The sequence below is a fragment of the Durio zibethinus genome, chromosome 10, assembly GCF_047325235.1.
Source record: "Durio zibethinus cultivar Kanyao isolate XHJ-2024 chromosome 10, ASM4732523v1, whole genome shotgun sequence".
In the NCBI taxonomy this organism is placed as follows: domain Eukaryota; kingdom Viridiplantae; phylum Streptophyta; class Magnoliopsida; order Malvales; family Malvaceae; genus Durio; species Durio zibethinus.
The window spans coordinates 8016259-8042027 of record NC_143171.1 but is presented as its reverse complement, the minus strand read 5'-3'; the positions used below and the strand labels follow the sequence as shown (position 1 = coordinate 8042027).

General features: G+C 28.9%; 1 protein-coding gene and 1 pseudogene across 2 annotated transcripts; both read right to left on the bottom strand.

The window, feature by feature from the left end:
* Nucleotides 1–2206: 2206 nt before the first annotated feature.
* LOC111293274 (toMV susceptible protein tm-1(GCR26)-like) lies at nt 2207–5621 on the bottom strand (annotated as a pseudogene). The gene is made up of 6 exons (XR_016345467.1): nt 5478–5621; nt 4596–5248; nt 3928–4134; nt 3426–3641; nt 3024–3285; nt 2207–2710 (listed from the first exon to the last, which is right to left on the bottom strand). The product of XR_016345467.1 is annotated as a toMV susceptible protein tm-1(GCR26)-like (transcript).
* A 928-nt stretch (nt 5622–6549) lies between these two features.
* LOC111293273 (heavy metal-associated isoprenylated plant protein 2-like) lies at nt 6550–7445 on the bottom strand. Its single transcript, XM_022886066.2, has 2 exons — nt 7070–7445; nt 6550–6866 (listed from the first exon to the last, which is right to left on the bottom strand). The coding sequence occupies exons 1-2, from the start codon at nt 7152–7154 to the stop codon at nt 6550–6552; spliced, it is 402 nt and encodes a 133-aa protein (XP_022741801.1). The 5' UTR covers nt 7155–7445.
* Between the last annotated feature and the right edge of the window lie 18324 nt (nt 7446–25769).

Sequence of the window (25769 nt, the reverse complement as noted above, 5' to 3'; positions counted from 1 at the left end):
ATTTATCTGGCTGGAGATTGGATTGAGATTCAATAAGAAGAGTCCAAATTGGATTCAAAGATTGAATCCCCATCTAAAGAGGAATTGGGATTGATCAGAAACTCCTGATCAATCCCTATAAAAGAGACCTCCTGAAACAAAATGAAGAACACAGAAAAACCAATGAACAAAAGCTACTGATTTGAGAGAAAAGAGGCGTATAGAAGAGTTTTTGAAGGCTAAAAGAAGGTTGAGAAGTGTTAAAATAGCTGTTGGAATCGAAAATAATTTTTTAGAGATTTTTGGCGAAAATTTTTCTGGAAATTTTTGAAAAATTTCCAGATTCCGATCATTTTTTCGACGAAGATTGAATTTTCCAGCATTAATTTCGGTCAAATTAGAAGTTTCCGACGAGCTGCTCAGTTTTCGACGAAGAATCCCAGAAATCGACCAACTTCCGATGAACTTTCGACGAAAAAACCCAGATTTCGATGAAAATTTTCAAAATCCGATGAATCTTCAACCAGAGTTCTTCGGCTTTTTAGAGAGAAAAGAGAGAAAAAAGAAGGAAGAGAGAGAGAAAGAAAAAGATTTTTGTCGAAAAACGAAGGGAACTGCCTTTTATACTCTCCCAAAACGAAGTCGTTTTTGCCTTAAGTAACCCAGAGGATCCGTGCGTTTTGCCGAAATTCGACCCGACCCGAGCGTCAACCAACTTCCTGACCCGCGCGTGTCTGCCCCCTTCCGAGCCGAACCGAGCTCCAAAGTCACTTTTTCGAGCCGTTTTCTCTTCTTTGAGCCAAGTCGAGCCGAGCCGTATACCGAGCCGCTCCAGGTTTTTTTTTTTTGAATTTATTTATTTATTTGTTTATTTATTTATTTTTTTATTTATTAGAGTGGGTTTATTTAATATTTTTTTTATCTTTATTTTATTTTTATTTTTGTTTTACTTTTCTTTATTTTTTATTTTTATTTATTTTCACTTTTATTTTGTTTCATTATTCTATTTTCTTTAAATAAAAATAAAAAAAATATTTTTGAGAAAAAGTTGAAAGTATCAATTTTTCTTAAAAATAAAATTTCAAGAAAAAAAAGAGTTTTTGAGGAAAAATTGAAAGTATCAATTTTTCTTGAAAATCAAAGTTTTCAAAAAATATTTTTGAAAAAAAGTTGAAAGTATCAATTTTCCTTAAAAATAAATTTTTAAAAAAATATTTTTGAAAAAAAGTTGAAAGTATCAATTTTTCTTAAAAAATAAATTTCCAAAAAAAATATTTTTGGGGAAAAGTTGAAAGTATCAATTTTCCTTAAAAAGAAATTTTCAAAAAAATATTTTTAGAGAAAAGTTGAAAGTATCAATTTTCCTTGAAAATAAAAGTTTCAAAAAATATTTTTGGGGAAAAAGTTGAAAGTATCAATTTTTTCTGCACAAGAACAATCATCCTTTCCTTCTTTTTTATTTTGAGTTTCATTTTTATTTTTCCTTAAATAATCCGACGACGAAACTTTTGCAAGTGAAACAGTAGTTTTTCTTGCATACTCTTGAGGTGAGGGAATTTTTTCAATTTTCTGCTAAAAGTATTAGAGTCAATTGAGAATAATTTCCAATAATTAATTACTTGATAAAATTTTAAGGCTATTTGGATAACACAAAGTTATGCTGGTACCATCTTTTGATGGGCGTTGTGAGGGTGCTATAACCTTCCTCACACGTAATCGAACCCCCGAACTCTGTTCTGGTTAGTAGACCTGAACCTATTCTTTTAGGGGCCCTTAAACTTAGGTGTTCTCTGAAAGGACAGATTCTTTAGGTGGCTAATCGCACCTAGATAAAAAAGATTGGTGGCGACTCCTAAAAATCAATGTCTAGCGATAGATCCCCGGATCTAGACGTTATGACACTCCAGAGAACCCGATTGACTCCAATTGCTTTAGGAAGTAATCCATTCGGCGAAAACGATTAGTTCCACATACTCCAGCAAGAACTGGTACTAACTTTACCACCTATGAATATTTGCAGCTATGAGTAAGAGGGAAATCATCCAAAGATGATGCTGAAATTAGTGAGAAATTTTATTGGGAAAGTTTTCAAAATCAAATAATTGCAAAGAAGAACATAGGGTATTTCTATGCTGTATATTGACAGTTAATGCATGAACAATAGTACAATGATTTAAGGGCCTGTTCAAAATGCAAATAATAGCATTCATTGTTGTGGGAATGATAATGAAAAACAAGAGATACTTTCTATAGAAATATGGACAAATGAAAATTTAACTCCTAAAGAAGCACTTCATGAAGCAAAAAAGGCAACGAGGAGTCAACAAGGACAGTATCGAAATAAAAATAAAAAAAGTCTAGTCATTTGCCTTTTTCAACTACAGAAATAAATTTTGAAACAAATGCTAATGAGTGATCACAAAGAAAAGATTTGCACTAGTGTAGATGCTAAGTGATGAGACAAGCAAGCATTTCAAAACTTACTGGCAGTACTTCATTTGCCATCTCTAGACTATAGCATTTGCATCAGCAAAGGGTAATAAGCATGCCAAAGAACCGCTTCCTGCCATACAAAAACGTCCTGAATTGTACAAAACTAGCAAATCAACACCACCAGCCTCCTCAAATTTTGCTGATATTCCAGTCCCTGCACCAGCTCCAACTATGGGCAGTCCTTTAGATATTTGATCTCCGAGTTGCTGCAATATTCCTTGAGTTCTTTGTAAAGTTTCTGTCACAAAATTGTTACCAATTAGCTTTCTTCCACATTGTCACAAAGAAACATATATATATATATATATATTAAGTAGCTAGATTTTATATATATATATATATATATATATATATATATAAAATCTAGCTACTTAATAAAAAGGCATTAACAGTAGTCAGTTGGAACTCAAGAAATCTTGGAACTCATAAGCTGTTATAAAGGTTGAAATGCATGCAAGGGTATAAAAGCCAATGCATTTGCAGAACATGCTGCAAATGAATTTGTTTGGTGCTGTTACTATGTTTATAAATACAATATTTATGAACAATACTTTCTACGAAAGACAAGGCTCCCTCGTGAATAACCCAAACTGGTCTTGCATCAGGGAAGTTGCTTGGGCTATAGGTAAGGGTCCCAGAGTTCGATGAGTTCACATTGTAGTCATGACCCTTTTGAAGGTCCTGACTGGACTCAGACGAAGCAACCTGAGGAAGACTACAATCTGTAGGATTCTTCAAACAGATCTCCAAAAATGAGTCAACCAATGCATCCGCAAACTCAGGGTCATTGATATGGTAAGGATACATCTTTACCTATCAGTACATATAATTTTCAACTTCATGAGAAAAATTGTAATGCAACATTCCTGATATGATGAACACTAAACTAAACCCAAACAAACAGAGAAAGTATCACATTTAGGTTCACACCATTTAATAAGCAATACTGGTACCTGTCGGTCTTCATTTATCTGAACAAGTCTCTTCAGTTCATTTAAGAGAGTACCAGTAGCCTCAGGATCATAGAAGGGCTGCCCTGATGCATCTAATGCAGAAACACCCTTTTGTGGAAGGCAAACACAGATCTTTGATGAAGACTTGTTCAGTTTATCAGCTATAAAGCCAGAAAATTTTTTATTCTCATCTACTGTGGTTCGCATGAGCGATACCTTCAATCACCCACATTGATACATAGAAGGCACATTAGACAACAGCAAACATGGTAAAAATCCAGAATAATTGGCCATTTGACATATCTCTCCAAAATTTTCAGAGTGGGACCAAGAGAAGATGGATCTGATACGTTATTTTGGTAAAAAGTATAAACAAAACCCATTTAACCATCTAATTCCAAATATAAAAGGACGATATAATGATATAATGATTTCTCTACCATATGGACATTACAACTTCAAAAGGCAAGGGAGAAAAACCAATGCTATATGGACTTATCACCTGGGCATTGTGGACATGAATCTTTCTTTACTGAAAATTAGAAGGTATGGTATCTTTAGGTCCAAAGTTCACCATATCTAAGGCTCCAACATTGAGGACCAAAGGGATCTTCTTCTCTGTAATAATATCAAAACGGGAACTGTCACAAGCCATCACACCTCCAACTACATAATCTGCAACCTCTGTAGTTGTAATGTCCAAAACTCCCTGAGCAACACAAAAAGGAAAAAGCTGAACTTCAAGAATTGTATAATAAATAACAAGAAAACTACCATTGTGCAGAACAAATCGTTAAAACCTTCAATGGTTATGAAATCAAATACTTTTCAGCAACACAGCTTGACTAAGCATAAGCATCTATCTTAAATGCTAACATGGGGTGTCAGACTATGGCAACTTCCAAAAACCCCAGCATTTTAGAGTCAAGGCTTTGCACATTTCATTAACTTCAAACATAAATAGTTTTACCACAGTCAAGAATCTATTTTGCTTGTAGCAAAGTCATACACAAAAAAAAAAAAAGAAAAGCTGTAAATTGATAACAAGAAGAAATTTTCTTACAGAAAGACATACCACCCAAAAAATGCATGAACTTCATCCACCATAAGTAAAAGAATTCACATTGAAATGAAGATTTTTGGAAGCAAATAAATGAAGGAGAGAGATACCTGTATATATCCCTCTCTAACCAATGATTCCAAAGCCTTGCCTCCCACCCCAATGGCATGGAAAATGAGGGTTTCAAAACCTTGCTTCTGCAATCCTTCTTTCACAGCATGAACACATGGAGTTGTGACCCCAAACATAGTTATACCCACCGTGCTCTTTTTACCTTTGCTACAAGAGTCTTGGAACTTTTCAAGCCTTCCAATCACCATTCCAGCCAAAGCAGCTCCGGTATTTGATAACACAACTCTACTAACACTATCAATCCCACAGATATCCACAACAGATGGAAACAAAATCAAATCCGATGTTCCAACATAAGGTTCTGTTTGACCACTAGCTACAGTCGATATAATGAGTTTTGGCACACCAATAGGAAGAGATATGAAAGCAGATGATAGCAAAGATGTGCCTCCAGTGCCTCCAAGGCCAATAGCTCCAGCAACAACACCATCAGCCTGAGCTTTCTTTATAAAATATTCAAGCGCTTTACTCATAACACCAACAGCTTTATCTCTATCATCTGGAACCACAATTGGGTTTTCTCCAATTGATTCAGAATAGCATAAAAGAAGTTCCTTGTAACAAATTTGAAATCACTCAAACTCTCAGTTTCCTTTTGACCGGCAGAAACATCAACTATCACAACTTCTACCTGTCATTTCCATTAGTAAAAAAGGAAATCCATTTTCATATTTTTGCCATCAAAACAGAAAATTAAAAAAAAAAAAAAGAAAACACCTGCATTAACAACATTGTTAAACTATGATTAAAACCAAAGAAAATGTTAAAAGAACGTATTTACCAACTTTCATATCATTGTAAAATCAAATAAAAAACTATCAATTCTGAAACCAATGAAAATTGGAATAAGTAGAATGTACCTTGGAGGAAGAGCTGTAAAAGAAGGTGGTGAGAGAGGATCGAACTGATTCAGCTAGGAATTGGAGCTCGTCAAGCTTAGTATCAGCCGTTCCAACACACAAAACTTTAGCAGTACTGCCCTTTTTCGCCTTGCCCAGACTCAGTTAACCCGTAACCAAGTTGGGAACGAGTTAGAATTTCTGCTACAAAGCAATCTCTCTCTTTTGGTGCTTACAAAGAAATCTCTTTGATTTCAAATTACAAAGAAGTCTCAGTATCAAAACCATATGTGTTGCAGACCAGACTGTATCACGCTTTCACAACATCCTTAAAATTTTAAATTTATAGGTCAAATTGCCATTCAGACGTCTGGGTTTGGTTCCGTTGAGTCTAACCTTATTTGCAAATTCGGGGCGGATCCAGTTTCAAGGAAATATATATATATATATATATATATATATTGTAAAATAATTGCTTCTATTTAATTTTAAAATAATTTTAAAATAATTTAAATATTATTATAAAATATTAAAAATTCTAATGATAAATTTAAAATTTTTGGAATTAAGTTAAAAGATTGAATCGAGTTTTAAGTCAACTTCTATATATGGTAATCGGGTTTAACCCGCTTCATAGATTAGTCTACTCGTAACATGAAAATCGTTTATATTTTGGCTTCATTTAATAAAAAGGTGTGGAAATTTCCTTTAATGAATTCAACTACAACTTTATTATTTATTCCTTTTGTTTCTTGGCATTAAGTAATTTCATTTTTCCCTTTAACACAGCACAGCACTTTTTTTAATGATTATTTTGATTAAAATAATGGGGAGAGCTGGGGAATGGGTTTTAAAATATGATTATTGTTGTGATTGTTACATTGCATTAAACACAAACACCAAAACCACATGATTCCTGTCCATGTACTATCACTTTTTTTAATGATTCTTTTGAATAAAATAATGGAGAGAGTTCGGGACAGGGTTTTAAAATACGATTATTGTTGTGATTGGCACATTAAATTAAACACTAACACCAAAGCCACATGATTCTTGTCCATGTTAAGAAATACCAATTGCCTGCTGCCAATCATTACATGATAGAGCATGCTGTATTGGGTTCCACACAGCGGTCCATGTAGAAGGACATTTGTTGACAAGCAGGACAGGTTTCAGGATTGTGGATATCAGACTTGGGGTCGGCCTTCTTATCATCTTTCTTGGGTTCACTCTTCTTCTCGTCAGGCTTCTTTCGGGGCTCCTGTTTTGGAGGTGCTGGAGGAGGCCCAACACTCACCGGTTCAACAAATTTTCCTGCTTTTCTCGTCCGAACTATAATTTCATATTGGTCAGCATCGCCTGTTACTGATATTGTTCCCTTGGCAGCATCAACCTCAATCTTATCTATACCTGCAGATGATTGGAATTAAAGGTGACAAATCTTTTTATCAAGTTCTAATCTTTTTGGACTCTGAGTGGTTATGTTAGATTCAAGTTTTTTATTTTTCGGGTTTGGGTTCACTTTTGCCACTCGATAGAGAATCAATAAATACAGTTGATTAATTTGTTGTGAAAGGGAAGGAAAGCCAAGAGGAATATGGCAGTCTGTTTACCTTGAAGTCCAGAGATTGCCTTAAGAAGCTTTTTCTTGCATTTATGGCATGATATATCAACCTTCAAGACAGTCTTCTTAACCATGGAAAAAAGCTTCTCGATCTATATCTAAAATCTAAATCAGAAACAACTTTTTGGTCACTATTGTAGCAGCATTATCTTATTTAAGAGGAACCCAAGGAGGAAGATCGGCATATCAGATTCTTGAATTGTTCACCCATCCCTTGAAAGGCTTGTCCTATTGCCTGTTTCGTCTTGAACCCTCTAATTATGTATATTAAAACAACTTTCAGAGTCTTGGTTCTTATTTGGATTTCTTAATAGTTTTTTTTCTTTTTTTTTAGCATTTGACCTATGTTCTTGTTTATATTTGGATCTGCATGCTGCCCACCAGCATGTACCTTCTGGTGCAATTATACTTAACAATCCAAGAGTAACTCATTCGAAGGATCATCTATAGTCTATACTCTAGGCAAGCAAACATACTTAATTGATACTTATCCATGGAAACCACAAATCAAACTTGGTAATAATGACGAAGTCCTTTTTAGTTAACTCTCCTAAAGCATATGAGGTTAAAAACTATTAAATAAAATTTTGGATGTAATATGGTATTAATTTTCTTGATGGCAAGCCAATGTGGTTTTAAAGTTTCCATCCAAGTCAATGACCTAGATTTGTGTTGTTTTAGTTGTTTTATTCGTTTAAATATTGATCAAGACATAGCCAACCAAGTAACAAAGAGGTTTTCATTGGTTTAAGAGGGTTTAATTTGAATTAGGTATCCTGTAAAATCATAGTCAACTTTGCCCACTAGTGGAACAGACTACGGTTGATGTTAAGGGAAAAAGAAAAGTGTAGGTTTTTTTTTTTTTTTTTGATATAGAAAAGTATAATTTTTGTGATTGAGATTTTCTTTATTACAACAATAGGGTTTTTTAGTGAGGATTACAACTCTCACCAAAAGTCCATATAATCTTCAATCATTATTTAGTGAGAGTCAATATGACTCATGTGATAAGAGATAAAATACGACCTTGATTATATCTATTATTTAACTAGGATTAAAAAATTATGACTAAATGTAAATAATTAATGAAAGTTAATGTGTAGTATCGTCAAATGTGAAATTTATAATTAAGGTCAATTTTGAATCTCACTATATCTTTTACATTTAAGTAAAAGCTTTTATTGATTTTCACTTAAAATTTTTATTTTTAGTAAAGGGTTGTTTTGATCCTCACTTAAAATTGTTTTTATGAGAATTGTGATATTTACTATGACACTTTATATTATTTAGTAAAAAGATTTAAAACCCTCATGAAAAATACTTATTTATGTATTTTTATTTACTTTGTTAATATTTGTAATTCTTACTCTAAACAAAACATAAATAAATAATATTTGTCCAAAAAATTATAGCATAAAACCAAATAAGCATCCACATATACTAATTTCAAACAATATACAAAACATCTCTCAGACATATCAATTCTTTTTAAGTACTCTATAGTTTTTTATCCAAAAAACTAAGAAAGGTTAGTAAGACAATCAAACAATACATAGTCAAAATTATATGATGCTAATCTAATATTTTTCTTTGTGAGAAATGCCTTTTTTGTAGCCATAATTGCATTGAGTTTAAAATCACTACAAAATAAAAAAACATATATAACAAAATGAGAGTGAATATATACTAAAAATATTTATGAGTTTATAGAAAACAGATAAAACAAATATATGATGATCAAAGCGGCATAGAGAAATAAAATTATATAGATAAAGCTTAAAATAGCCATATGAATTTTTTTTCAACTTCTTCAATAGACCATGTAAAACATGCAAAGATTTCTAAAAAATGGACACAATCAAGAGAAGACCATCAAGAAAACAGTGTATCTAAAAATTATATAAATACATTAGGCCTTATTACCTGTATGAGTAGACTGAGTAGGCATCCCCAATGGTTATTCTTTTTGCATATAAAATCCATATAAATGTAAATATAATAAGTAGCTGATGAAATATTGATTATACACAAATTAGAAACCTTAAATATTGCTAACAAAAAGATAATATGATAAAAGTCAGATATGGCATGACTACAGGATAGAGATTAAAACCTAATCATAGTTCCAACTTCATATTTAAATGCAAACATTAAGCTACACCTTACAAAGATGAAGGAAATCTAGGGATTAGTGAGACAGGGCTGCTATAAAAACTAACTACAATTACAAATGACAAAAATACCAACAAGAATCCCTTCCTCATATCATTTCCTTCTATCACCACTTCTTAACTCCCAGTGAACTAATTTAAAAGTGTTTACAATACATTTCTCTTATGGATTGAGACAACAAAACAACAGTGACACAAATAAATTGAATCACAATAGTGACATAAACAAGTTAACTTGCAAAAAAAATCATACATTTGTCAAAAGAAATAATAAAAAAGTGTAGTGAACCGATATATAGAGGAATTTCATCATTGTTAAATAAATGGACTCAAATGAGTGAGATTCACATAAGAAGCTATGGCTTTGATACAACAGAGGAGCAAAACATTTCTCTAGCATAAACATTCATCAATGAGTCAATCCTATTTCAAAAAGGTAATTTTTTGTTAATAGCAATGATTTTTCACCTATTTTCATCCTAAAGAATCATAGATTATGATCAAATAAGGAGGTAAAAAATAAGGAAGAAGTTAAAAAAAAATTATAGTCATAAAAAAATAAAGTTCGACGTAAAAAACAACATACAATCAAGAAACTTGATATGGATGCTATCAATTATGTAATGATGCCAACAACTATCTTTCCAGCATTTGGCTTTGTTTGAAAACTTAAAAAAAAAAAATGCACTTCAATGTTATAGTTCCAAGCTTAGAAATAATGGGATATAAATTCATAACTAACCAATGAAAATACTCTACAAAATCCAATATTGGCTACCTCAAAATTTTCAAATAAAAATCAAGAATCCTTCACAACAAAATTTGTTAATTGGGTAATAAAAAAATGTAGGAAAAATAGCATGAACAATCACCTCTACCACATTGCCCTGCTTAAGGTATAACATATGACCATTTGGTGATTAGTTGTCATTTGTTTGCTTACTTGCCTACACAAAATAAAGTGAATTGTTCCCATTAAACTAGTATTTCTTTTCTACTAAATAAAAAGCCTTCTAAATAGATTGAACTACTTTTATTAAATTGCATAATAAAAATTTATTCTAAAGAGTCTTTTTTCAATGTTATTTTTGCAAGTTTTTTTTATTAAACATACATAAGTACAAAATTTTCCTTTTCGAAATATATATTTATGGTTGAAAATGTCAACAAAGATCTAACCAAAATAAAGTATGATGAGAATAAAAAAATTTATACAGTCAGCTTTCCCCTTTATACATTTTTTCTAGTTATATTTATTTATTTATTTATAAATTATAGAATGAAAAAAATAAATTGTTATGATCTACACTATACGAGCATCTTTAAAGACATGACACCAATATGTAAAGGTGGTAGCTAAGTTGAACTCTTTTGTCTTTTAAAATTACAATGGCCTATTAAACTATTATACATCATAATCAACATAATTATTAAATATTTTTATCTGCACCTTTTCAAAACTAAATGCAATATTAAGATGTGTGAGCATTTCTACCAATAAGCAATAATTTCTTTTTATGCGATAAGTACTTAAATTCCTAAAATCAAGTAATAAGACAATTACCATATAGTTAATAGGAAATATAATTTTCCTAATTTTATTTTATTTTTTAAAAAACTACAGTTTAGATCTTAGCTCCATCATCAACATAACATCAAAATGCACATATCAATGGATTCAAAGTAAAATAAAAGAAAAGATAAACATTTTAGAAACTATTTTGAACCCTAGATCTTAGAGCTACCATCGACAAAGAAAAGTATATCAAGTTAGATTTAACTCTTATAAATATTCTAGAAACTTCTAGAACTTTAGGTCTTAGCTCCATCATCTACCAAACATCAAAATGAACAAATCGATGGATTTGAAGTAAAATAAAAGCAAAGATAAAATATTTACTTGAATAAGAAACAAATAAAAATTAAAAATTAGAACTGAGGGGATTTTTAAAGAAAAACTCTCTTCTTTAAAAATTAAACATTTCTCTTTTTCACAAAAAAATGGCATTGTAATATAACTAATAAGTTCCCTATTTTGTTGAACAAACCTTCTTTTTCTGATTTTGTTTTTGTAGCTTTGAAGCTTAGTTTTGGATATAAAAGAAATGGGAATTGAGAGGTCGAATTAGAATATGGTATAGGCTTAGAATTAAAACTAAAGTGTGATTTTTATAATAATAGATTTTGGGCTTAGAAAAGAAATTGAAAATGGCAAAACAAAAATTTTGGGTTTTTAATTTTATATTAATAGATGTTGGCCTAACATTTTAATCCAAAATCTCCCAAAATTCAAATTTAATTTAATTTTTCTTTCATTTCTAACCTCAAAATTATTTTATTTGGATTTTTAATCTTGGTTCCATTTTTATCTTTTTGTTACATTATTCTGTTAATAATTGTTCAAATATTCATTATAATATTATATAAGTGACATATTTTTGTAAAGGTCAATTTTGGATCCTCAAGTAAAATACTAAATTAGTGAAGGTTATATGTGACTCGCAAAAAAAAAAAAAATTTAGTGAAGGTTAAAACACACTACTCACTAAAAATTTATTCCAATGAAGGTTATTGTTGGCCTTCACTACACAAGAGCTTTTAGTAAGGGTCAATGTGCAACTCTCACTAAAACAAGCTTTTCTTGTAGTGTTTTCTCCCTCTTTTGATCATTTATATTAGAGATATCTTAATCATTTATAAATTAGATATGAGGAAGTTACATGAATAAAATGTGGTATTAACTTTTTTTAATCGGCTAGTTTCTTTTTTCTCTAAAAAAATTAAATAAAAAATAATATTTTTCACTATCTATACCTATATATAAAAGGAGCCTCCAAGACTCCTATTTCAGGTGCACGTAATGAATGTCATAAGAAAACAAATAGAGGATGGATTTGGGCATTAGCATTTCACAAACCAACCCCAGATGGTTCTATCAGGAGATTATGCCAAAAACTTTCTAATCTATTCTCTTTATTCCACACCAAAACTCTCATCCAAGAAAATATCTTCTTCATCACCTAAATTCTACTCTGACTTTCAACAACACCGCCTTTTGACTCTGTTTCTATAACTATCCTTTCCTTTTTTTTTATTTTCATTTTTTAGGGGGGTTTTTTTCCTAGATGAAGAAATTCAATGTATTTTAATCGAAAATTTGAGTTGTTTTGATATTATTACTATTATAATATATCGATCCATAGACTCGATCGATAGATATAAACTTTTAAAATAAAAAAAATGAAGAGTCATCTCCAATCTTTTTTAGGATATGATTGACCATTTAAAAATTTTATCTTTTTAATAAAATCATAAAATGAGTTTAAAATTTATTAAAAAATAATTTTGGTCTACGAAAACAAGATTGGTTTCGAAAGTCAGTACATGTAGGGTATGATTAACACCCCTGTAACACCCATAAAAGTTGGTAACATTAACCATACACTATCTATAGTTTTAGACAAAAATGATTTTTATTGAGGATTTAATAATAATTTCCTTTTTTTAAAAAAAATCAATTAAAAATTTTTATTTAGGAATATTGTGAAAATATTTAAATTAAAAAAATAGCTTATAATTCTTCAATATCTAAGCAAAATTCAAAGATAATCCTTTTGATTTTAGATTCACCATAAAATTCCTTTAAAAGTAAAAATAACATTCTTTGCAAATATAATAGTTGGCAACTCTCTAACATCTAGACAGAGTATTAAAAATTATATTTCTTGGAATGGTATTTTTATTTTATTTTATTTGGAACGAAATTTTGAAAATTTTCTTTGTGCTATAAAAATGGAAAATGCTATAATTAATAATAAACATCAATAATTAAAATCTATATATCCATAATAAGTGCAAACATTAATATAAAAATGAGATATATGCCAATGGTGATAAGTTGTGAATTTAGGAATTGAATTTTTAAGTATAAAGAGACCACTTGGACTCTCCAACTTCTAGGTAAAGTTTGGCGGTGACTATTTATTTTTAAGATCCCATTTTATTTTTATTCTTTTTTTAGTCTTGTTATCATTTTAATAAAGGAATTATATGAAAAATCTTAATCAAATAAAATTTTCTAAATACCCCATCATCTAGGCAGCATTTAAAAACAAATTGTTTCATAAAAAATTTTCATACAAATCTTTAAAAATTTAGATGGTTTTAGGGTTTTGAGTGGATTTAGGGTTTCAAGGTTTTATTTAGGGTTTAAGTGTTCATTTAGGACTTAGGGTTTCACAAAAGGTTTAGGATTTGCACATAAGTTCTAGTGTTTTGTTTTAGGGTTTTACTTTAGGGTTTCATTTTAGGGTTTTAAAATTTTACGAACTTTTTTAAAAATCTCCAATATCTAGGCAAACTTTTGAAGTAAGCTTATTCTCTAAAAAATAAATTTTTATATATTTATATATTTTCTTTTTTATTAAAAATTTATTATTATTTGTTAATCTTTTATTATTTTTTTTAATATTTAATAATTTTTCAACATCTAGGGGGAACTATTATTTTTTAAAACACAATTGTTAATTCCTTCCAACATCTAAGTAGGGTTTTCAAATTTTTTTCTTTTTGAAACTTTGTATTATTATATTTTAGAAGATTTTTAAAAATACAAATAAAAGCTAAAATGTATAAATATGATCAAAAATAAAATAAGCATGCCAATTAAAAGGCTAATACATATATAATATCATTAATCAATCAAAATCAAACATCAATCAAAATAATTATATGATAATAACAATAGTAATAATAAAAGTAATAACAATAATGATGTAAAAGACCATATAAACATTCATAAGCCTTAAGTTTTTACCTACTATTTTTATTTTATTATTGTTATAATGTTTAGGTTAGGAGAACTTACCCATTAGACACAAAAATCATCGAGTCACCACCAATCATTTTTATCTAGGTGTGATTGGTCACCTATGTGAATCTATCCTTTCTAAGATTGTCCTAAGTGTAAACTAAAGGTCCCTAAAAAGAATATGTTCTGATCTACATTATCAGAACTAAGGTTCAGGAGTCGGTTATGTGCAAATAAGGTATTAGCACCCCTTGACACCCAAAATTGGTATCAAGTTAATTATATGTTACCTTATCTAAGCCTTATCAAAGATAGTTTTATCATGAAAATAAATCAATTCTAATCCTTTTATTTATTTACTCAACATGGTGATACAAAAATTCTATTAAGAATATCAAGCAATCATGCAATAAATATAAAATCATAAAATGCAAAAATTTTCATGCCATAAATATAAAATCATATCATGCAATTAATTATCATGCAAATATATTATAAATCATATCTTGTAATAATATTATTCCTAGATCTGCTAAAATATTCATGCAAGAATGTCATGCAAATATATTAATTATTATGCAATAATAACAATCATGTAAATATATTATCATGTAGTAATATAAAATACCATGCAAATATATTAATAACCATTCATGCAAATAATAATATATAAATCATGCAATTAAATATATATAATCATGCAAATAATAACACATAAATCATGCAATCATGTAAATAATAATATATAAACCATGCAAATATATTAATCATGCAAACAAATATATTAGGCAAATAAATTCTCATGCAAATATAATATTAGTCATGCAAACTCATACAAAGAAAATACCATGCAATAAAATAAAAATAAGAGTAAGCAATTAAATATTATAAATGTTATGCAAAAATAACAAAAAAAATAAATGAAAGCAAACATTACCTCAATTGATCATGGATTCCAACAATTTTTTACCTTTCAAAAATTGATACTTCCTACCATAAATCTTAGCCTTATTTTCAAAAACTCCAACTAGATCTTCTTGCATTTTTTTTTTTTGCTTGATTTCTTCTTTCTTGTTGATTTAAAACTTTGCCCCAAACTTTCTATCTTTTGAATGATCTTTATTTGATTTTGAAATGAATTGCTCTCAGGCCCCCCTTTTGATCTTAGATTCAAGGTCCTTATATAGGGATTGAATCCCTTTTGATTTAAAAGAAATTAATTTAATCAAATTTAAGATTTCTTTTCAAATTTTATTCTTTGTGTAATCTTCTCTTTTTCAATCGATTGAATTCAAAGTCTTTCCAAAATTATTCAACAATTAAAATTAAAATTTCAGATAGAATTCAATAGTTTAATTAAATCTAAGATTTTCCATGAAAAATTTTACATTATTTTTTTAAATATATTTTTACCCTTTTTTATTTTTTTTACCAATTAACTTTGACTTTTTCGACTAAAAGAACTAAAATTAAACAAAAAATTAAATTAAAAAATTAAAATATAAATAAAATTTAGGGCTTAATTTTTAGTTCTAAAATTTACTTTTCCAATTAAGACCTAATTGCACAATCAAAATGAAAATTCGAAGTCAAATGAATTTCGAAAAATCCCTGGACAAAATGGAATGTCTATAGTTGCCCTTCTTTGTGTATTTTCTGTGAAATAAGAATTATACAAAAACAAAAGGCATCCATTTTATTCGAGTCAATAAAATCAAAAAAGAAAATCTTAAAAGCTCCCCCACAACTAAAGCTTTAGAACTTTTAGAAAATAAAATGCTTCCCTATAACTGAGGCATTGAAACTTTTGGAAAATTAAAATAAAATGCTCCCCCATAACTGAGACTTTGAAACTTTTGAAAAATAAAATGCTTCCCTTTCACAATTCTCAAATTCAATTTCAAGATTCAAAATTTAAATTTTCTTTCTTTTAAACATGCATGATGCATTGGATGAATATGATGAACACAATGTATGCATACAATGGATGCATGAGCCAAAGACTTTTTAAAATTTCATCCTAATTTTACAACTTAAACTTTGATCTTTCTTTTCCAAACATAAAGTGCATAAGTGTAATAAATGCGATGATATATACAATATGTAATGAATGCAGTGAGTACAATGCATGAATGCAAAATTCCTACCCAAATCAAACTTTAAACTTTCTTTTCTTCTTCAAATATACATGATGAATGCCATGAATGAATGCAATATTCTTAGTATGATGCATGCATGTAATGTATATAGTGAATGCAATGTATGTTATGCAATTCATTTATCTTTTCAATTATGCTAAATTAGAAGGTTCTCAAAACTTTTGATTTATCTTCTCATTCCCTTTAACTTATCAACATTTGTGGTTTTCAACATGAGCTATCATGCATCATCAAGTAGTCTCATCCCTTATATCATCCAAACCCAAAGTTTTCTTTTTTCAATGGGATCTCAAGACTCTTTTTCAAGTCTTCTTTTCAACTTCTCATTATGTTTTTCTTCAACTTTTTTGGAACTAGCTAACAAATGTACCAGTTGATTTGTGACCAAAAAATCTTTTTCATTAGCTTTATCATTTGATTTCAACATTTGGAATGTTTCTTTTCATTTGTAAGCCATAAGGATCAACATCATTTTAAACTTCTTTCATCTTTTATGTTTTATTTTCAATATACCCTAATCACTTTCAACTTTATTAAAATAATACAAAGATCTTTCATAACAATCATTTATTCATTCATCATCATTTCAATTCAATGTCAAATGTAATCAATCATATTTTTTTAATTTATCATAGGAAGAAATAAATGGTGAAGAATAAGAAAAATAAAAAAAGGGTATTCATTATAAAAACAAGTTTGGTAAAGAATAAATAAGCAAAAAAATCATTTCATGATGAATCAAGATAAATGTTGGGGAGGGTAAGCAACATCTAAAATAATGAATATTTAGATAATTCTAGACAAATTAATTTTGAATTCTTTTTCAAAATATCATTCCATTGATATTTTTTTATCTTTCATCAATTCAAGCATTGTCCTTATTTCTTGGGGATACTTGTCAAGGTTGTTTTTTCAAGTTTCCTTTTTATTACTTAAACTGTCTTTTCAATTTTTTAGTTTAAATTTTCTTTCTTCCTTATTTTTTTTATTTTTTTGTTTTTTTTCCTTTACACATCATTTTCTTCTTATATCCCATTTTCCTTTAATCCATTAGTGATATTTGATCAAAATTTTCAACATTCCCATTACAAGTTTTTCTTAGTTTAATTCATGATTCTCTACTTTGAATATTCACATTCAATCAAAATAGACTTTTAAAGGACATAACATAGACTAGGGTAAGGGTTTATGAAAGAAATGGATAAAGTAGGCCTAAAATTAATTTGAAGGGTTATAAACTAAAAGATCATTTATTATCATATAAAGCTGCTTGGTTTTTTGCCCTATTCTTCATCAGTTTTTTTTTTGTTTTCTTTTTCTTCACATTTTTTTTTGATTTGCACTTTTCATCATTTTTTAGGAAAGGTTTGAGCAACAAAGAGGTTTTTTTTTTTTTTTTTTTTTTTTTACCTCTGAAGTCATTATGAACCTTTACTTTTTTTTTTCTTTCTTTTTCTATTTGTGATCAATCATTTTTCAAACTTTGCCCCTAGTATAGAGGGTGATCCTTGGTTAGGATTTTTTTCTAAAAAAAATTCAATAGGCTTAAATGGGATAACAAATAGATAATTTTACTCCTTATGTTAAGGGTAGAAGAAAGATAGCCATTTTTTATTTCAAATATGAATACTCTAAATGAAGAACATTTATTGACTAAGAGCAAACTTATGAGTGAATCTACATAAAAAAACCACACATTACATCACTTTCATCTTTGAATGAGTGAAATCCCATGCTAGTTTCATTTTATGAAACCTGTTTTCTTTTACTTCAATGATCCCAATAGATTAAAAGTATCAATTTATCAATTTCATCAATATAAATGATACTTTTAAAATTGAATCATGAATTATTATCATAATTGCCTGAATATTCATTATTTAAAACATGGGAATGGGTGAAATATGCAAGACATGTATATAAAAGGAATGGAACAAATGAAAAAATGTAATAAAAAGTCATTTATCACTTTATTGAAATGATAAAAGATAAATAAACAACTAACATAAAAGACTCAAATGTTCCAAACTTGCATTATTTCTTAAAGTTCTTAAGGTGACATACATTTATAAAAGCTTTTTCAAAATTATGCCCTAGTATGGTTAAGTAAAGGGTTTTTTATGACACATGTCCCTGCTTTTTAATCAAAATTCACCAATCCATTTGTTACCAAACTTTGCACTTTATATTTGAATATTATGTAATTTTTTATAGAATGGCCAGCAATCCCAAAATGGTAGTCACAAGTAGTATTAGCTTCATACCATTTAGGGTAGGGAGGCTTTATAAGTTTTAAATAAATTAGTACAACTAAATAGTTCTCAATGAGTTGAGAGAATAACTTAGTGTCTGTCATAGAAATTGGATCTATAAGAGCTCTTTCTCTTTTCACCCGATTCTTAAGTTGAACAACTGGTCAAAAGTTGAGTAATTATATAACTGGTTGATGAGTATAAGGACTTGGAAAGACATTGTTGATAATTAGATAGTAAGATTGGTATATCAGGTAAGGAGAATATGAGGTAAAGCTTTCAACTTATTGCCTCTTATAAATTACAGCTTAAGCATCTCTTTCTTTTTTTTTTTAGCACATCCCTTTTTTTTTACATTAACACCTTCAAGCTTTCCATTCTTGATGGTAGTTGCAATGATCTTTTTAGACCCAATATCCTTCTATATCTAAACATATTCTTTGAAACTTTTAATATTATTCTTTTCTATACTTTGTAAAGACATGTAATCTGGTGCCAGATCTATAATGTATTTGTATTATGCAATGAAAGCCCTTGCAAATTCTCTCCACATGAATGTGAGATCTATCTAGTTGCATATACTATCTAGCAACTGATCCAATAAGACAGTCTTAGAAAAAATGGATGAATAACTTTTTATTATGAACGTATACAGTAATCTTACGATAATATATTGTAATCTATGTAATAGGGCATTTGGTCATATCATACTCTTCGAACTTAGGCACTTTAAACTTTGGTGGAATCATGGCATCAGGAATCAAGCATAATCCAGTAGCATCCATTGACCCATAAAAGTTTATTCCTTCAATGGCTCTAAGCATTTCTTTTATGATATCTATCTTTTTATAATTAGAGCTTTCTTTAGTTTCAATAAGACCTATCTTCAGTTTTTTTTATTCCTTGAAATCATTAAGATTTGAAACTTATGTAGGATCAAAAGTCTTGATGTCAAGAATAGAAGAAATGAAAACATGAGTAGCACTTGTTGGCATCTCAGTGTACACATAAGAATAACTTGCAATAAATGGCATTTAGTGCCCCTTAAAATGCATGTGTTGAATATGGGTTAAAGCCAGGAAAGTATAGTGGATCAATCTCATTTTGTATCATTACTTCTTCCACCACTTTCTTTCCCTTATTCATGTTTTTCAACAATTTGGTAATAGTTTCCAATTGCCCTTTTAGTTCTTCTTATGACTTTTTTAGTTTTTGGAAGTGTAGAGTGTTTTCTTCTTCCATGATCCTTGATTGATATCTAGTGTTGTAGCACCTCAGATTGTTCGAAGATTAAGCTATCCTTAAATCTTGATTTACCATAATTTATTTTTTTAAAATTAAGATGACTTATTATCATGCACTTTGAAGAGATATTTATATATGAATGCATGAATGCAAAAATACAATAAAGAGGATTTACCACATAACAATTGTTAACAAAGAAAATCTTTATTGAATTGAAAGTTATTTCTAACCAAATCCAATATTACATCCATGAGAACTCTAAAGTTTATTGTGGAAAGAAATCTTTAATTTTTCAATATTGGCCTTGCCCTTCATTAAGGAAAGCAAGCAGCTCTTGGCCATGTGCTCCCACTAATGGTACCTTTGTCTTCCATTCTTCAATTTTTTTTACCATATCCTTAACTTTGTAAGTAGCTATGGTAATTTGATCAAACAAGCACTCTAACTTGTTATGTTTTTCCACATATGCCTCATTTGCTTGCTTACATTCTTTGTTCATAATATCTATTTGTGTTTCAATTTCAACCACTACCTCATTGAGTATTTGGATGTGCTTTTATGTTTTAATAAGTGCTTCATCTTTTTCTTGCATCTTTGCTTCCAATTGTTCATTTTCTTTCAAAAGTTAGGCTAACTCACGATTAGTAGATGATTGTGTGATGTTGAGATCAAAAAAAAATTCTTTTATTTATCCATTTCTTGTCTAATTGCTTGAACCTTTTTGTCCATTCTTTCCTCTAACTCTCTTTTTAGACTCTAATTCATCTTTTTCAACTTGAAGTTTTCTTTTAGCATTTTCCACTACCAATAGGGGATCAAGAGGTGATGATTTCATTGGGCCATTTAGAGTTGTTTCTTTAGGGATTTTAATGTCTTTACCTCACCTAATGTGCCACACAAAGTATTCAAGGGTAACCTCATTTGAGCGTCTCCTCTTATCCTCTTTTTGAGGTAAATTTCAAGCTTGCAAGGTTTTGCCTATCTTTATGGATGCATTAGTTTTAGCATATAAAAACTCTGTTTTGCTAAGTTTGAAAATAGCTGGGATAAACTGTTTATAGCCATATTGCCTTTGCATCATGATTGAAGGATAACTCACTGCATCTCAAAGGTTTAAGAGAAGAACCCAAAGCTTATCTTCATAACCATACAATATTAGTCCATAAGGCATCCAAAGAGCTTTCTATATCACATCTTGGCTAGTAAGCTTGCGTAGAAATAAGATCCATGCTTCCTTGGACTTTTTTGTAGGCCATTCATTTTCACAGAACTCCTTGATGGTAGTGCTTGTAGTGAAATAAAATTTGCAAAATTTACCACCATTATTTTTTATATGACTTTTCATCCAAATGGTTAAAAATTAAGCACATCCAGTAAAACAACCCTTTTCATTAATTTAAAGATCTAATAATCTCAACCAAAATTATAGGAATATGGTTGATTTGGTAACCAAGTTGATAAAAAAATCCACCACTGTAACTTTTGGAAATACCATCATCTTATATAAAGCCAAAGCCATCAAATTCATTCCTCTTTCAATGCCAAAATATTTGTTTATAAAGTCATGAATAATGGATCAAGGAATACCAACACTTTCACCATTTTCCTTTACCCAATTATCAATAGTTTGGACATCTACGGCCATCATTTGAGCAAGCTTTTTTTGGTAACTTGTCTTTTTATTTTTTCAATATATCTTGTCAGGATTAGGGAGATTTAAGTAAAGGAAAGTTGAATATTCTTCAATACCTACACCATGTCACAAAACAGCGATATAAGGGTTTTAAAACTGAACCATGGCTCTAATAAGCTAATCATTAATAGGGACTGAAAGAAGTAATGTAAGGTCCTCAAATTTTTTTTGGAAAGTTTTCTTGGTAGTCACACTCTATTGGTTCCAAATATTAACTAAATCACTAAGATCATTTTGTTTGAAATTGAGATGGATTTTGTAAGGTAGAGTAGTTACATAATTGGTTGGCAAACAATCACCTCATTTAAGTTGAGCTTTCTTGGACTTTATTCTCAGACACATAGGAAACTTTATTAAACTCTCCATGGATGTAATTGAAAATTTTTTTGTTAAGATTGTTTTGTGGTAATCACTCCCTATGTAAATTTAATGATGTATGTATACAAAATAAAGTAAAGAAAAAAAGCTTAGTTAGCATAATATAATATAAAAGGTTAGTATGCAAAAATATATACAAGGAATGGCATAAATTTATAAGAATAATAATTATCTCATCATGTGTCCTATTTAGGAATTTTTTAATTAAAAGGAAGGTAAGGCTCTAGCCTAGGTTTGGATCTTTAGGGTTCATGTACATGGTGGATTCAAAAGCTTAACAATCTAAAGGCTCTCAAACTGTTCCCTACATAATTGTCCATTATAAACTAGTAGGGCACCCTAATCCTCACCCACCATTATAAGCTTAAATAAAAATGGTTTAATTTGAGTAAGAGTTTTAGCTAGCTCGCATGGAGGTTATCATCTCATGAGAGTGTAGTACTTGTTCTCTCTTAATAAAGGATAAAACTCAGGTGTAGAACTTATACATGAATGCAAGTGTGGTGTGTGTAAAGGGATATGCTGAATAATCAGATAAATAAGTGTGAATAATAATATCTGCAAAAAAAACAAATAGGTTAGTCCACATGAAAATTATAAATAATTATATAATAAAAACTATTACAATAAGGCTTAAGATAATACATAACTAACTAATGGCTTGATTCTCTAATATCCCTAATGGAGTTGCCAAACTATCATAACATTTAGGTTAGGAGAACCTACCCATTAAATACAAAAATCATGGAGTCGCCACCAATCTTTTTTATTTAGGTGTGATTGGTAACTTATGTGAATCTATCATTTCTAAGGTTGCCCTAAGTGTAAACTAAGGGTTTTTAAAAAAAATAGATTTTGGTTTATATCATCAGAACTTAGGTTCATGAGTTGGTTATGTATAAGGAAGGTATTAGCACCCTTTTAAGCCTAAAGTTGGTACCAAGCCAATTATGTGTTACTTTACCTAAGCTTTATCAAAGATAGTTTTATCATGCAAATAAATCAATTCCAATCCTTTTATTTATTTATAAAATATGGTGATACAAAAATTCTATAAAGAATATCAAGCAATCATGCAATAAATATTAAATCATACAATGTAAAAAATTTTCATGCCATAAATATAAAATCATATCATAGAATAAATTATCATGCAAATATATTATAAATCATGTCATGTAATAATATCATGCTTAGATCTACTAAAATATTCAAGCAAGAATGTCATGCAAATATAATAATTATTATGCAAATATATTAATCATGTAAATATATAATATCATGCAAATATATTATTATGCAGTAATATAAAATATCATGCAAATATATTAATAACCATTCATGCAAATAATAATATATAAATCATGCAAATAAACATGCAATTAGATATATAATCATGAAAATAATAATACATAAATCATGCAATCATGTAAATAATAATATATAAACCATGCAAAATATGTAATTAAATATATAATCATGCAAATAAACATGTAATTAAATATATAATCATGCAAATAAACATATTAATAATCAAGCAATTAAATATATTAATAATCATGCAATCAAATTAAATATAATCATACATTGTGTTTACACTATACATATATAATTTGATAATTGCATTTGCATTGGGGTTGGGGCATGTATTTGCATCATGTAGAGAATATTTGAATCATAGCATAACATCTGCATTATTGTTTAAAATATGTATTTGCATCATTTAGTAAGAATTTGAATTGTTGCATTTGCATGATTATCATGACATTTGTCGCATACAAGAATTTGACTTTGATTAAAAAAAATTTTGACTTTTGAAGCATCGAATGAAGAAGGTCTTTCATAATGAGATTTTTTTTTTTGACAAGAAAAACTTACCAAACTTTTAAAGTTATAGAGCCTTTGTTTAAAGTAGCTTTTTGAATGGGAATCCTTGAAATTTTGGATGTGAAACCTTAAAAGTTTTTTAAATGAGAATTTTTGAAATTTAAAATTTTGGATGTGAAGTCATAATGTTTTTGAAAGAGAACCTTTGTATGTGAATCTCTAAAATTTTATATGTGAATCCCTAAGTTTTTTAAATAAAAATCTTGAACTTTTGGGTTTGAATCTCTAAATTTTTCAAATGAGAATTTTTGAATTGTAGAGGTGAGCTTTGAAATCTTTGATGTGAATCCATAAAATTTTCAAATATGAAACTTTGAATTTTGGATGTGAATCATTAATAAAGATCTTTTGAATGCAAAACTTTGAATCTAGAGATTTTGGCAATGACAGAGTTCAAATTCTTGCGAATCTGAAAATTCTTGTGAATCTAAAAATTCTTGCGAACCTGAGATTCTGAGAATCTTGTGAATTCAAAATTCTTGAGAAACTGAATTTCTTTCAAATATGAAATTCTTGCGAATCTAAAAGTGTTATAAAACTTTAAGCTCTTGAGAATTTAAAAAGTTTAGGAATTGTAAGTTTTTGTGAATCTAAAAATTTCACTAATTTTTGAGTTCTTACGAATATGAAAAATCTTGCGAAACTTTGAGTTCTTAAGAATCTAAAAAACTTAAGAATTTTTCATCCTCATGAATATGAAATTCTTGTGACCTTGAATTTTTTTCAAATTTAAAATTCTTGTGAATCTTCCATTCTTACGAAATCAATTCTTGTGAATCCAAAGTTTTTATGAATCTTCCATTCTTGTGAACTTAGAACTTGTGAAACTAAATTTCTTTCAAATCTAAACTTCTAGCAAATTTGAAAAATCTTTGCGAACCTAGAACCTCTGTGAAACTTGGAACCCTATGAATCTAAAATCTTTGTGAAACTTGGAATCTTTATGAATTTGAAACCTCTAAGAATCTTGAATCATTTTTGAGCTTTTGAAATCTTTACGAAACTTGAAATTCTTACAAAACTTTGTGAATCTTGACTTTTTGTGAATTTTGAAATCTTTGGGAATTTTTTCTAAAACTTGAAAATTTTGCAAACTTTTGCAAATCTTGACTTTTGGCGAATCTTAAACTCTCTGCGAATATTTTGCAAAACTTAGAGTCTTGGAATCTTTCAATTTCTGTTAAGGAACCTTGTAAATCTTTGACACAAACCTTTAAATTTCCAAATTGTGTATATTTGAATTTCAAGCTAAAATTTTTGAATTTTCAATTTTTTCTAACCCTGAGCAAAATGGATGTCTTTTGACATTAAAGTTTTAAAGTTATTTGACCTCTGTATAGAGGAGCTTGTTTCTCATTTTTTTTAAAGTTGTTGAGCCTCTGTTTAGATAAGTTATTTAAAGTTTTCTTTTTTCAAAAGTTGAATGCCTTTATTTAGATGATTCTTTTTTTTTCGGCCCTAAATGTAATGGGTATCTACTTCTTTGCACAATTTTTATTTCATAGAAATTGTGCAAAGAGATGCAACTGTAGACACCTCATTTTGTTCGAGAATTTTTTTGAAACCAAAATGGGCTTTGATCATAAAATGGGCCTAATTGGGAATTTTGGACCCAATAAGATAAAAGCCTAAAATTTTTTAATTGTAATCTAATTTTAATCCTAACTTTAATTTAGGTTTGATTTTTGTGATTTATTTTGGTAAAAAAAAAGTCAAAAAAAGAAAGAAAGCAAAAAAACAAAAAAGTGAGAATTTTTAGGTTTTGATTTGATTCTAGAAAATCTGAATCTTCAGTGAAAATGGGAAGTCTGAGGAGATTAAAATCAAATTAGATTAATCACAAAATCAAAAAATTAATTTATTTTTTATTTAAAGAGTTTAAATCCCTATAAAGAACGATATGTAGAGACTATTTTGGGGGGAGATTCGAGCAATTAGTTTTCTAGGTTAAGTTTTTTCAGTTTTGGAAACTTTTATTCTAGGTTTTTTGGAAAGATTTTGGGATCCTGAAGATTGATTCAATTCCTGGTTGTTTCAAAAATAATTTTAGTTTTGCGTTTTTCTTTGTAAAATCTTAAATCTTTGGATTAGGAT